Source organism: Ornithorhynchus anatinus, chromosome 3 (genome assembly GCF_004115215.2).
Source record: "Ornithorhynchus anatinus isolate Pmale09 chromosome 3, mOrnAna1.pri.v4, whole genome shotgun sequence".
NCBI classification, from domain to species: domain Eukaryota; kingdom Metazoa; phylum Chordata; class Mammalia; order Monotremata; family Ornithorhynchidae; genus Ornithorhynchus; species Ornithorhynchus anatinus.
Genome location: NC_041730.1, coordinates 113,329,999 through 113,345,455, shown reverse-complemented (window position 1 = coordinate 113,345,455; position 15,457 = coordinate 113,329,999). Strand labels below are relative to the sequence as shown.

The following is a 15,457-nucleotide window of genomic DNA, read 5'->3' as shown; positions in this document are numbered from 1 at the left end:
ACATTTCATCCCTCCCCTTTCGTTTAGCCTGTACGCAATAAACTGTGAACGCAAAGCCAGGGAGCAGTATCTTCTCATTATGAAGTGTTCATTATCGTGCCAGGTCCCAGGGGATGCACGGTAAGTGTAATTTATGAACGTTGACTGGGGTGGGTTCCCATGGATTCATGTCCGACTTTAGCGAAGTGATCCTCCCAGCGCATTTGCTGCCAGCTGTTTCAGTGGATGCTGCCTCTGGTTGGCACTGCGGTCATGGTCTGTGTAAATGGCATGAAGCAGCGTGGCAGAGTGGATAGAGCACGAGCCTGGGACTGGCATGGGTTCCAATCCTGGCCCCATCACTTGTCTGCCGTGTGACCTTGGACAAATGACTAGACTTCTCTGGGCCTCAGTTCTTTCATCTGTAAAGCAGGGACTGAGATGTGGGACAGGGACCGTCCAACCCGATTCGCTTGTATCCATCCCAGCAATTAATAATGATAATGTTGGTATTCGTTAAGCGCTTACTACGTGCCGAGCACCGTTCTAAGCGCTGGGGTAGATACGGGGGAATCAGGTCGTCCCACGTGAGGCTCACAGTTAATCCCCATTTTCCAGATGAGGTAACCGAGGCACAGAGAAGTGACTCGCCCACAGTCGCACAGCGGACGAGTGGCAGAGCCGGGAGTCGAACCCATGACCTCTGACTCCGAAGCCCGGGCTCTTTCCACTAAGCCACTCTATAACGTTGGTATCTGTTAAGCGCTTACTATGTGCCGAGCACTGTTCTAGTCACTGGGGGAGACACAGGGGAATCAGGTTGTCCCACGTGGGGCTCTAATACGGTGCCTGGCACCTAGTAAGCGCTTAACAAAATACCATTATTATTATTATTATTATTATTATTATTACACGCATCCTGTCTTCCCTCTGCCCCACAGTGTCCTGGAGCTGGGCAAGGATCCCAGGGGTCCTGCAGAGACTCGCCTTCACCTACTTCACCGTGGCTCTGATGCAGACCTTCTTCAGTGTCAAAGACATCCAGGATGAACGGGTGAGTTGCACGTTTACTTGCAGCGCAGTGTAAACTCATAAGCTAGAAGGTCAGCTGTTGTGGGCAAGGTACGTGTCTATCGGCTCTGTTATATTGTACTCTCCCAGGTGCTTACTACAGTTCTCTGCGCATAGTAAGCATTCAATAAATACAATTGATTAATTGTTTTGCCGACTCCCGCCCCCGGCTGCCCAAGCCAGGCTGATACCGGCAATTTCCACAGCCCTTGCCAATATCTTTATGTTTTCAGGCAGGGGGATGGTCTCTAGGGCAACGTGGGCCCGGTGGGAAGATCACCTACCTGGGCGTCAGAGGATGTGGGTTCTAATTCTGACTCCGCCACTTGTCGGTTGTGTGATCTTTCATTCATTCATTCATTCGCAGCGTGGCTCAGGGGAAAGAGCACGGGCTTGGGAGTCCGAGGTCATGGGTTCGACTCCCGGCTCTGCCACTTGTCAGCTGTGTGACCGTGGGCAAGTCACTTCACTTCTCCGTGCCTCAGTTACCTCAGCTGTAAAATGGGGATTAACTGGGAGCCTCACGTGGGACAATCTGATGACCCTGTATCTACCCCAGCACTTAGAACAGTGCTCTGCACATAGTAAGCGCTTAACAAATACCAACGTTATTATTATCCGTTCAATCGTATTTATTGAGCGCTTACTGTATGCAAAGCGCTGAGTGATTTGGAAAGTTCAATTCAGCAACAGATAGAGACAATTCCTGCCCACAACAGATCTTGGGACAGTCATTTCACTGTTCTGTGCCTCAGTTTCCTCATCTTTTTAAAATGGTATTTGTTAAGTGCTTACTATGTGCCAGGCACTGTACTAGGCACTGTACTAAGCACTGGGGTCGATAAAAGATAATCAGACAGAACACAGTCCGTGTCCCAAGTGAGGCTCACAATCTTAATCTCCATTTTATAGCTGAGGTGACGGAGGCACAGAGAAGTGACTTGCTCGAGGTCACACGACAGACAAGTGGTGGAGCCAGGATTAAAATACAGATCCTCAGATTCCCAGGCTCATGATCTTTCCACTAGGCCACACTGTATCTGTCAAATGGGGATTAAATCCTACTCCCTCCTACTTGGAATGTGAGTCCCGGGTTGGACAGGGACTGTGTCCGACCTGATTATCCTGCATCTATCCCAGGAGTTTGTCCAGCGCTTCCCACATAATAAGCACTTAACAAGTACCCTAATCCAATTCAATTAGGGCAGAAATATATAACAGAACTGAAATCATAAAACACTACATAGGAAGGAATGGTTAAGTCAGAGTTTTATCACTCTATCTTCCTTTCTATTTACATAAAAACACCATGGGTAACGAATAATGATCATGATCATGATATTTATTACACGCTTACTACGCGCCAAGCACAAGCTGGACACAGATCCTGTCCCATACGATACTTGCCGTCCAAGAGGTGGGGAGAAAAGGCCTTTATCTCCATTTTACTGATGAGAAACCCGAGGCACAGAGAATTAAGTGACTTGCCCGAGGTCACACAGCAGGCAAGTGATGGAACGGGGCAAGAATCCGGTGCTCCTGACTCCCATTCCCTTGCTCTTTCCACTAAGGGCAGCCTCCCTGAAAAGAGCCCAGACTCAAACTCGACCAAGAGAAGGGTATTTTGCATTTTATCTAAATTCAGTATGTATTAGAAGGATTGTTCTATGATCAATCATGTTTTTGTGGCTGCGACGGTCTATTAATGGTATACGTTAATTTTTTTTTTCTAAATTCTTAATTGTGCTCGACACCGCAAAGGCTCCGAGGAGCTCATTAAGGTCTGCTTAGTAAGTGGCCGGACTTCGAGTAATTATCTAAATATCTATGAGCACCAGGGATCCTCCTGGGCTTTAGAGGCTGGACCCTTGTGAGCCACTAAGATGCTTAATAAACCCAAACGTGAATGCCGGAGGCAGTTTCATTAACCTTCCTACTCCACTGACCCCTCTCTAGTCAACCAAACTGCCCCAAAGGGCAGTACCAGCCTCTTCCCCACTCAGCCTTCTTTGCCCTTTCTGTGCCACCACTCAGGGGCCTGCTGAGTGTGGTGAGAGACAGAGTCAGGATAATTCCCCCTCAAAAATCATGATAATAATAATGATGGTATTGGTTAAGCGCTTACTACGTCTCAATCACCGTTCTAAGCGCTGAGGTAGATGCAAGCTAATCAGATTGGACACGGTCCCTGTCCCCCGTGAGGTTGGTTTACAGTCTTAATCCCCATTTTGCCGATGAGGTGACTGGAGCACAGAGAAGTTAAGTAACTTGCCCGTGGTCACATAGCATCAAGTTGCAGAACCGGGATTAGAACCCACATCCTTCTGACTCCCAGGCCTGTGCTTTATCCACAAGCTCACACGCTGCATTACCTCCCTCCACTAGACATGAAGCTGGTTCCAATTCATCGGTTGCTGTGGCCTAAACTCTCATTTACTAACTGCAGCTGTTGACCTCTTGGTCTTTACCTGACTCTGCAGCTCCTTCCAATTTTTTCCCTCCCCATCCCTGATGCACAACAAACGCATCGGCGTTCGATAGAAACCGATGTTGTCGCTCAGATTTCTCAGGTCCCCTCCAGAGATAACCTGATGATAAATCGACCTCAAAATTAACACCCTCCAGTTCCTGTTCTGTCGTTTCTGATTATCGTGATATTTATTCATGCGGAGTAATTTATTTCTTGAAATAGGCCCACTGTTCTAGTCCTTGAGAACCCATTCATCCTCAATTTCCTTCTTTAGGGCTCTCCCCTTGGCTCAGCATAGCTCTGCTCCCAAAGAAACCTGGCAAAGGCTATATGGGAATCAGAGAATTATTTCTTTCCTTCCTTCCTTCCTTCCTTCCTTCCTTCCTTCCTTCCTTCCTTCCTTCCTTCCTTCCTTCCTTCCTTCCTTCCTTCCTTCCTTCCTTCCTTCCTTCCTTCCTTCCGTCCTTCCGTCCTTCCGTCCTTCCGTCCTTCCGTCCTTCCGTCCTTCCGTCCTTCCGTCCTTCCGTCCTTCCGTCCTTCCGTCCTTCTTCTTTTTCCTTCCTTCTTCCTTCTCCTTCTTCTTTTCCTTCTTCTTCTCCTTCTTTTCATTCTCCTCCTTCTTCCTTCTTCTTCCTTCTCCTTCTTCTTCTTTTCCTTCTTCTCCTTATCCTCCTTCTTCTCCTTCTCCTTCTTCTTCTCCTCCTTCTCCTTCTTCTTCTTCTCCTTCTCCTTTTTCTTTTTTGCTAAGCACTTGTTATGTTCCAGGCACTGTACTAAGAACTGGAGTGGATTCAAGCAAGTCAGGTTGGACACAGTCTGTGTCCCAAATAGAGCTCACAATCCCAATTCCCGTTTTACAGCTGAGGTATTGAGGCCCAGAGAAGTGAAGTGACTTGCCCAAGGTCACACAGCAGACAAGTGGAAGAGCCCAGGAATAGAATCCATCTACAGCTCCTCCCCGATCTCTCTCCCTCTCTCCAGGCTCACATCTCCCCCTGCCTTCAAGACATCTCTAGCTGGATGTCCTCTCATCACCTCAAACTTAACATGTCCAAAACAGAGCTCCTTCTCTTCCCTCCCAAACCCTGTCCTCTCCCGAACTTTCCCATCACTGTAGAAGGCACAGCTATCCTTCCCGTCTCACAACTCCATAACCTTGGCCTCATCCTTGATTCCACTCTCTCATTCAACCCACATATCCGATCTGTCACTAAATCCTGTCGGTCTCACCTTCACAACACTGCTAAAATCTGCGCTTTCCTCTCCATCCAAACTGTCACCACTTCGGTACCGTCACTCAACTTATCCCTCCTAGATTACTACATCAGCCTTCTTTCTGACTTCCCAACCTTCTGCTTCTCCCCACTCCGGTCCATACTTCACTCCGCTCGCCGGATTATCTTTAGACAGAGATGTTCAGGGCATGTCACCACTTCCTCAAAAATCTCCAGTGGTTGCCTATCCACTTCTTTTTCAAACAAGAACGCCTCACCACTGACTTAGAAAGCTCTCCATCACCTTGCTCCCTCCTACCTCGCTTCCCTTCTCTCCTTCTATAACCCAACCTGCACATTCTGCTCCTCTGCTGCTAACCTCCTCTCCGTGCCTCCTTCTCGTCTGTCTCGCTGCGGACCCCTGGCCCACGTCCTACCTCTGGCCTGGAACGCCCTCCCTCCTCAAATTTGTCAGAAAATTACTCTCCCCCTTTTCAAAGCCTTACTGAAGGTACATCTCCTCCGAGAGGCCTTCCCAGATTAACCCCCACTTTTTCTCATCTCACACTCGCTTCCACGTCACCCTGAGTCACTTCCTTTGTTTGTCCCCACTCTCCCCACCCCAAAGCACTTAGACATATATCAGTAATTTTATTTATTTATATTGATGCCTATTTACTTGTACTGATGTCTGTTTCTCCCCCCCCCCCCCACCCAGACTGTGCGCTCATTGTGGGCAGGGATTGTCTCTCCTTATTACTTTACTGTACTTTCCCAAGTGCTTAGTACAGTGCTCCGCACACGGTAAGTGCTCGATAAATATGATTGAATGAATGAATCCATGACTCTGTGACACCCGGGCCCGTGCTCTACCCACCTCGCCATGCTGCTTCTCTAATCTCAGTCCCCAGAGAAAATATCACCCTCATCCTCTTCAGTGGCATTTATTGAGTGCTTACTCTGTGCAGAGAACTGTACTAAGCTCTTGGGATCGTACGATACCGCAGAGTTGGTAGCCTCCTTCCAGGGGTGCAAACACTTCCTTTAACTAAAGCTACTTGCGGAAAGAAATGATTAAAGGAACTACATGTCCAGTTCTTTTCAGAGTCAAGAAGAAAAATCTTTCAAGACAAACGTGTGCCATATTGAGAATTTATTAGCAAGCAAGAGACTTCTTCATGCTATGAGGGAAATGAAACGGTTAAAAAGGCATTTTCCCAACTCATTTCCACCAAAGCGTCTGGTGCGGTGCTCTGCAGCAGTAAGCGCGCAATAAATACGATCGATTGAGTGAACGAATGGGCAGTCCCTCCGGCATTTATCTTACTGCGGTCCTCTGATAGTGTCTTCTTTCCTCCACTTAGGTTGGCCGTTGGTGGGCTCCACTCAGGGACATTCTTCTCTACTGGCCGGAGTGGCTCATCGTTGCAGGCCTGGAGATTCTGTGGCTCTGCCTGACCTTCCTATTGCCAGTCCCTGGATGCCCGAGGTAAAGGACCGAACAGACACAGGGGTCACTTGGAGATCCGTTCGAGGCCAAACTAAAACCCACTTTTAAACTCCTGTTACCTCTAGCTGAAAAAAGAACAGTTTCTCCAACAACCCCTGCTAATTTTAAGGGTCTTCTTTAGCATAACAATGATGATGATGATATTTTGTTAGTGCTTTCCATATCCCGGTGTCTAACATCTTTATTCGGTGCCCAAGTGGGATGTAAAGCTCAAGGAGAAGCAAGGTGCCTTAGTGGATAAAGCACAGCCCTGGGAGGCAGAAGGACCCGGCTTCTAATCCGGGCTGGGATACACGTCTGGTGGGTGACCTTAGGCAAGTCACTTCAATTCTCTGCGCCTCAGTTACCTCGACTGTAAAATGGGGTTAAGAGTGTGAGCGCCATGTGGAACAGGGATTGTGTCTGACCTGATTGACTTTTAAACACACTGGGCATGTCATCCCGCTCCTCAGAAATCTCCAGTGGTTGCCTATCAACCTTTGTAACAAGCAAAAACTCCTCACTATTGGCTTCAAAGCTCTCCATCACCTTGCCCCCTCTCACCTCACCTCCCTTCTCTCCTCCTACGGTCCACCCCATACACTCCGCTCCTCAGCCGCCGCTAACCACCTCACTGTGCCTTGTTCTCACCTCTCCCACCTTTGACCCCTGGCCCGCGTCCTACCTCTGGCCTGGAACGCCCTTCCTTCTCACATCCACCAAACTGGCACATTTCCCCCCTTGAAAGTCCTGCTGAAAGCTCACCTCCTCCAGGAGACCTTCCCAGACTGAGCTCCCCTTTTCCTCTGCTCCTCCTCCCCTCTCCATTTCCCCTACTCCCTCCCTCTGCTCTAGACCCCTCCCCACCCCACAGCACTTGTGTATATATGTACATATTTATTTATTTTATTAATGATCTGTATCTATTTATAATGCTATTTATTTCATGGCTCAGTGGAAAGAGCAGGGGCTTGGGAGTCAGAGGTCATGGGTTCGAAACCCAGCTCCGCCACTTGTCAGCTGTGTGACTGTGGGCAAGTCACTTCACTGGGCCTCAGTTCCTTAATCTGGAAAATGGGGATTAATACTGTGAGCCTCATGTGGAACAACCTGATTTCCCTGTATCTACCCCGGCGCTTAGAACAGTGCTCTGCACATGATAAGCGCTTAACAAATACCAACGTTATTATGCTGTTGATGCCTGTCTACTTGTTTTGTTTTGTTGACTGTCTCCCCCCTTCTAGCCTGTGAATCCACTGTTGGGTAGCGATTATCTCTATCTGTTGCCCATTTGTACTTTCAAGTGCTTAGTACACAGCAAGCGCTTAATAAATATGACTGACTGAATGAATGAATCTAACCCAGTGTTTAGAACATGCTTCGGTACATACTAATCATTTAATAGGTATTATTATTATTATTATATGCCAAGAACTGCACTAAACTCTAAGGTAGATAAACAGTAACCAGGTTAGACACAGTCTCTGTCCTACCTGGGGCTCACAGTTTTAGGGGGAGAGAGATGAGATATTGAATCCCCATTTTACAGATGAGGAAACTGAGGCATAGTGAAGTTAAGTGACTGGTCCTAGGTACTAGGCAAGTGGCAGAGCCAGAATTGGAACCCAGTTCCTACGACTCCCAGACCCGTTTCTAGAGAAGCAGCGTGGCTCAGTGGAAGAGCATGGATTTAGGAGTCAGAGGTCACGGGTTCTAATCCCGGCTCTGCCACCTGTCAGCTGTGTGACTTTGGGCAAGTCACTTAACTTCTCGGTGCCTCAGTTACCTCATCTTTAAAATGGGGGTCAAGACTGTGAGCCTCACGTGGGACAACCTGATCGCCCTGTATCTACCCCAGCGCTTAGAACAGTGCTCGGCACATAGAAAGCGCTTAACAAATACCAACATTATTATTATTATCCCTTTTCACTAAGCCATGCTGCTTCTCCTTGAGCACTACATCATATGGTGTCAATGAGCAAATGTGTTATATACCAGGATATGTCAAAAATTAATTTCCAATTGGCCTGAAAAAATATACCAAAACAGCAAAAGATGAAAAGGGAAATAGTTCATTGATAAGAAAGATATGTGAGAAATCCTTTAAAATCAACTTTTAATTATCCAACCTAATGGAAGGAGAAGATGGCATAGAAAAATGGAAAGCTACAGAAAATATACAACAGAGATTATACCCCATTCAGGAAACAAAAGGATCTATCTTGGGTGATGAGAAGAGCGATTTTGTGAAAGACTAGGGGTATCGTCCCAGTGTGGGAGAAAAACGGCAGGAAGTCAAACTGGCAACAGATGAGTATCTGAAAACCAGTTGTAGAAAATCAACAGGGAAACCACGTAATCAATTAATCATAGTGATTGATTACTTACCGTATGCAAACCACTGTACTAAAGTGCTTAGGAAAGTCCAATGCAACAGAGTCGCTAGTCACAATCGCTGCCCACAAGGAGCTTCCGTTCTAGTGAGAGCATCAGATATTAAAATAAATTATGGGTTGGTACAGAAGTGCTTTGGGACTGAGGGTGGGATGAATAACAAGTGCTTAAAAGGTACAAATCCAAGAGTACAGAAGTTAGACTTTGCCTGAAGGGAAGCTAGGGTACTGTTCATCAAGAGCTCGGCCGTGAACATGTCCAGGTTGGGAGGAAAAATACGTCAGCTACGTGGACGAGGATTGGCTAAACCAAGCCCGGACCTTCCTTGGGGCCTCCTAGGTCTCGGTCTCGCTGGCAGCAACGCCTGGGATTTTAGACTTATCTTTGAAAGCTGACGGTCCTCGTGTTGGTTTCCTCGTGCGACATATATTTCCTGTGTGAAAGAATCTGAGTCCGTGTAGCTGTAAAACCCCTCCATCGCACAGGGTACTTGGTTGCTAAGAGACCACCCCGAACCAGGCAGCTACACGGCGAAACATTTGAAAGGATTTTTAATTCTGTTCTCCATTTCCCTCTGCTTGCATCTGGGACATCTTTTGGGGATAAGTGTCGTGACCCTTTAGTCTACAACACAAATCCATTTATGTCTGCAGTAAAATGCTTTAATGGTTTCTGATAGCAGCAATAATCCTATCACTCTTTAGGTTTCTCTCCATCAGAATCATCCCAGGCACCTTAAATAAAAGACAGTTGAGGCAACTTGGAGTTAGAATTCCATGGCTTGCTGCCACAGTCAGCAAATAATAGTGGTTCCGGGGCAGGCACCCCCTGAGCATTCATTCCATCCTATTTATTGAGCGTGTACTATGCGCAAAGCACTGTACTAAGCGCTTGGGAGAGTACAATATAACGACAGACACATTCCTGCCCACGACGAGCTCCCAGTCTAGAGGAAGCTGAACAGAGCTGCTCCAGTTGTACTGGAAGCTCACCCTAGGCAGGCAACACGTCTACCAACTCTGTTATTTTGTACTCTCCCAAGCGTTTAGTATAGCGCTCTGCACACAATGCTCAATAAAAATATGATTGATGGATGGATTAATTGAAGCGGGAGAGTAGTAAGTTGCGACTTGATCAGAATTACGATGGCAATAATTCTCGCTGATCCGGGTCATTCAGAGGGAAGATTTTAGTGTAAATTAAACTCATCCCGGGCAGGGGACGTATCTGCTACTTCTGTTATATTGTATTCATTCATTCATTCAATAGTATTTATTGAGCGCTTACTATGTGCAGAGCACTGTACTAAGCGCTTGGGATGGACAAATCGGCAACCGGATTGTACTCTCCCGAGCCCTTAGTAAGGTGCTCTGCACATAGTAAGCGCTCATTAAATACCATTGACTGATTGATTGATGGTAGGAGAGAATTGGAGTCATGGCAGAAGTTAACTACTTGTTTATCTGGTCTCATCCTACATGGGAAAACACAAAAAATGTTGCAAGTCTCAGTGTAGGAAGGAGCTTGCTATTTCTCACCTATGTTCATGTCTAGTGAGAACTAGTCATATGCAAAGTTGGCATACCACAACTGCAGGGATTTTTATAGCAGATGATGCTGAATGTCCAGATGGCAACTTCCTTGGCAGCTGCCATCTTGATGCTGGGTACTTGTTTTAATAAGAAATTTGCGAAGTGAAATCTTTAAATATTTTAAATGTCATATAGGTGTTGTCTTGGTGTTCTGTTGATAGATGTTTCAAAAATGACTGGGTGTAAGTTGGTGTAAGCAAGACATAAGGCTGTAACTTCACTAAATGTTGAGGATTAAGACTGGAGACGAAGAAGATAGGTCTAAAGCTCCGATAAGCTTCTGCTTTGTTTTTATTTTGTAAAAGGGATGTCTGGGCTCACTTGAGTGATCCTTCCACCCCCTGACACAAATCCACTTATGATGTTTGTCTACCTCCCATGGAGGCACACGGACAAGAAGGAAATATTTCAGTAAAGTGGATTGCTGGCTCACAAACCCATATATCTCTTTATTCCCCAAAGGGCTAACATGCAGACACAAATACCATTAATTCCTTTTAGAAACAGCACTTTGAAAAGAAAAGACTTTCAAATGGTGGGTTTTCTAGTTGAGCTTCCAGATCACCTTTGTTTAGAACGTGTTTAATTGATCATATTGATTAAGAAAAAAAGCCTCTGAAACCTTGGTGTTTTGGTTTTTTTTTTTTTTTGGAGGAAGTGGCAAGTCTTTGTAAATAATGAAAGATGAAGATCAGTCCATTGTCCCCAGGGAACAGCTTCCCAAAGCAAGTTATTACAAGACGAAAATCCCCCAATTTCCTCCTCCTCAGATATTGGTCTATATTTTCTCTTTTTCATGATTATTCAGGAACTCTCTCACCAGGGAAAAAAAAAAAACAAACACCAATTAAAAATAAGGTAAATGAGTATTTAGTTTGCATCTGGCAAAGGGACTTCCAATTATTTTTTAAACGGTCACCACTTTGACAGTCGCTGTGAGGTACATTAATGATGGACTCCCCATTTTATGGATGGAGTTGCTGAGGCTCAGAATAGGAGAAAACAAATCACAAACCAAACTGGAGCTTTCTGGCTCCCAGTTCAGAACTCTATCCGTGACACTGCTTTCTGGGGAGAGGAACGTTGTTTACTTAATAACTGAAGCAGACGTTCTCTCTGTTCTGTTGGTGACCGTCTTGATTTTGAGCTGAGAGGGAAAGGAGAGGGAGTGTGGCCTAGCGGAAAGAGCACAAGCCTGGGAGCCAGAAGACCTGGATTCTAATCCCAGCTCTGCCACTGATCTGTTGCGTGTGACCTTGGGCTTCACAACTCTACGCCTCAGTGATCTCATCTAAGCCCCATTTTACCTCAACTCCCGCCCTCTTCTACGTAACCCTGACTTGCTCCCTTTGCTCTTCCCCCCCTCCCTGCCCCACAACACTTACCTGTGATTTCATTTATTTATATTGATGTCTGTTTACTTGCACTGCCGTCTCCATACCTCTAGACTGTGAGCTCAGTGTGGGCAGGGACTGTCTTTCTTTATTGCCGTGATGTACTTTCCCTAGCGCTTAGACAGTGCTCTGCACACAGTAAGCACTCACTAAATACGACTGAATGAATGAATCTATAAAATTGGGATTAAAACGGTGACCCCCATGTGGGACATGGACTGTGTCCAACCTGATTGTCTTGATTCTACCCCCGAGCTTAGTCTAGTGCCTGGCACATAGTAAGCACTTAACAAATACCATTAAAAACAAACAAAACAACTAAATCAGCTTGCCTTCTACTATTTTACCTCGCTGATCTACTATGGCCCAGCCTGTTCATTCATTTTTCTAACACCAGCCTGCTCACTGTGCCTCCATCTCATCTCTCTCACCTTGAGCCTTTTCCCATGTCCTCCCGCTGACCTGGAGCACCCTTCCCCTCCACTTATGCCAGACGACCACTCTTCCCGGCTTCGAAACCTTATGAAGCTCATTTCTCCTCCAAGCGGCTTTCTCCGATTAAGCCCTCTTTTCCCCAAATCCCTCTCCCTTCTATGTTGTCTTCGCATTTGGATCTGTCCCCTTTGGGCATTTGGCACTCACCCTACCCTCAGTTCAGATCACTTATGCATATCCATAATTTATTTCTTTACGGCTCAGCCGAAAGACCCCCGGGCTCGGGAGTCAGAGGTCATGAGTTCGAATCCCGGCTCTGCCACTTGTCAGCTGTGTGACTGTGGGCAAGTCGCTTAACTTCTCTGTGCCTCAGTTCCCTCAGCTGTCATATGGGGATTAACTGTGAGCCTCACGTGGGACGACCCGATTACCCTGTATCTCCCCCAGCTCTTAGAACAGTGCTCTGCACATAGTAAGCGCTTAACAAATACCAACATTATTATCATTATTATTATTTTAATGTCTGTCACCCTCTGTAGACCGTAAGCTCACTGTGGGCAGAGAACGTGTCTACCAACTCTGTTGTATCGTACTCTCCCAAGTGCTTAGTAGAGTACTGTGTACACAGTAAGAGCTCAGTAAATATCTCTGATCGATTTCTTGATTGATTTCTATTATTTATTTTAAGTCCGTCTCCCCCTCTACATAGTAAGCTCCTTGAGGGCAAGGAATGGTCCTATCAGCTGTGTTGTACTGTATCATCCAAAGGGCCTCATACAGTGACCGCAAAGAGAAAATGTGCAATAAATGCCATCGATTGATAGTAGTAATTATAATAAATAATGTTGGTATTTGTTAAGCGCTTACTCTGTGCAGAGCACTGTTCTAAGTGCTGGGGTAGATACAGGGTCTTCAGGTTGTCCCACGTGAGGCTCACAGTCTTCATCCCCATTTTACAGACGAGGGAACTGAGGGCCAGAGAAGTGAAGTGACTTGCCCACAGTCACAAAGCTGACGAGTGGCAAAGTCAGTATTCGAACCCGTGACCTCTGGCTCCCAAGCCCGGGCTCTTTCCACTGAGCCACGCTGCTTATCGTCATTATTAATCATACTTTTGGTTTTTATATAATAATAATAACTGTGGTATTTGTTCAGTGATTACTATGTGCCAGACACTAGTAAGCCCCGAGGTAGATTCAAGGTAATCAGATTGGATAAAGTCTCTTTCCCACATGGAACTCACAGTCTAAGTAGGAAGTATTTAATCCCCATTTTACAGATGAGGAAACTGAGGCACAAAGAAATCAAGTGAGGAAACAGATGAGGAAACTGAGGCAAGGAGAAATTAAGGTCACCCAGGGAAGTGGCAGAGCCGGGATTAGAATCCAGATTCTCTGGCTCTCTGGTCCATGTGCCTTCCATTAAGCCGTGATGTTTCCTTTCCATCCTCCGCTTCACCCACCCATAGGCCGCACTCTTGGCCTGATTCTGGCTAAACTGTACAGCCGAGGACCCACGTTTGGATGGGGGTGCCATGTTGCCTCATGTTTGATCCATCACTACTATTAATTCATCTCGCCTGCCGGCTCCCAGGTCTACAGGCAGTGAAAAAAAAAAAAATGGGGTAGATTTCTTAGATATTTAGTTGTCCCTCCTATTTGGAGAAGTTGCCGTTGATGGTGAATTTCCCTCCTGGGGTCTGTGTGGCTGAAAAGGCTCAGAAGGGAAGGATTAGGGAAGCAGCATAGTATAGTGGATAGAACACGGGCCTGGGAGTCAGAAGGTCATGGGTTCTGATCCCAGCTCTGCCATTTGTCTGCTGCGTGACCTTGGGCAAGTCACGTCACTCCTCCGAGCCTCGGTTACCTCATCCGTAAAATGGGGATTGGGACTGTGAGCCACAGGAGGGACAGGGACTGTGTTTGACCTGAGTTGCTTGTAATAATAATAATTAGTGTTTGTTAGGCGCTTACTATGTGCCAAGCACTGTTCTAAGCACTGGGATAGAAGGTTATGCGATTGTCCCACGTGGGGCTCACAGTCTTAATCCCCATTCTACAGATGAGGTAACTGAGGCGCAGATGAGTTAAGTGACGTGCCCAAAGTCACACAGCTGACAAGTGGCAGGGGACCGGGATTAGAACCCACGACTTCTGTCTCCCAAGCCCCTGCTCTTTCCATTAAGCCGTGCTGCTTCTCTGTACCCCTCCCAGCACTTAGTAGAGTGCCTTGCACATAGTTAGCACTTAACAAATACCATAATTATTATTCCACAAAGGTGATGGCCGTTTTTGGCTAAACCGACCATCCTACTTTCTTCCTAGATTCTCTCCTTGTACATCGATCAATCAGTGGTATTTACTGAGCTCTTACTGTGTGCAGAGCACTGTGCTAAGAGCATGGTAGAATACAGTCTAACAGAGTTGGTAGACCTGTTCCCGGCCCAAAACAGATTTACAGTGTGGAGAAGCTTAATCAATCAGTCACTCAATCAATGGTATTTATTGAGCACTTCCTGGGTTCAGATTACTGTACTAAGTGCTTGGGAGAATGCAACACAGTAGAGTAGGTGACAGGATACCTGACCTAAAGGTGTTTACAATCTAATGGGATTCCACAACCTGTAGTTAACTGAGCAGCCCTCTTTGTTCACAAAAAGTTGAAATCCAATATCTTCCAGAAACTGGGAAGTAGGTGAAGGGACACTGTAACCCACCCTGTACTAAGTCAGTACAGATCTGACTGAAATTGATTTTGAGGAAATGATATGCCAAAGAAAACCAATAGAGGAAAAGAAGTGCCCTGGATACCGAGGAAAGATAAATGCAGCGCGTTTCCTACCTCAGATTGACCACGACAGAGTATGATAGTCTAATATCTCACTAGGAGGCGGCTAATAAGAAGCCATAAATCACCCAGGATGACTTTTCAAATAATAAAACACTCTGTCTTCCTTCTAATACGTACGGAGTGAGGACTCTGGATTATTGAAAAGTAGCTCCACTCCTCCCTTTGGGGTTGGTGCCAAAGACTTATAAATGTACACTATACTTGCCAAGCGCTTAGTACAGTGCTCTGCACACAGTAAGCGCTCAGTAAATACTACTGAATGAGTGAATCCTAGATGAGGGTGGGGGTGGAAAGGTGAGCAGAATGGAAGCCAGACTTATTATAAATATTATTAATTTGTCACCTGGTGTTTCGTTGTTAAAACAAAGGAAAATCAGCACAGGAATATCAATCCATCAATTGTATTTATCGAGCACTTATTGTGTGGAGAGGACTGTACTATTCATTCATTCATTCAATAGTATTTATTGAGCGCTTACTATGTGCAGAGCACTGTACTAAGCGCTTGGAATGAACAAGTCGGCAACAGAAGCTCTTAGGAGCTAAGCTCTTAGGAGAGTACAATATAG

General features: G+C 46.1%; 1 protein-coding gene across 1 annotated transcript in view; it reads left to right on the top strand.

Moving 5' to 3' along the window:
• LOC100681967 (heparan-alpha-glucosaminide N-acetyltransferase-like) overlaps positions 1 to 15,457 on the top strand; it is a 377,018-nt gene that overhangs the window by 284,758 nt on the left and 76,803 nt on the right. The window contains 2 exon segments of the mRNA XM_029059391.2: positions 921 to 1,033; positions 6,099 to 6,223. Coding sequence (XP_028915224.1) covers positions 921 to 1,033; positions 6,099 to 6,223 — 238 coding nt within the window.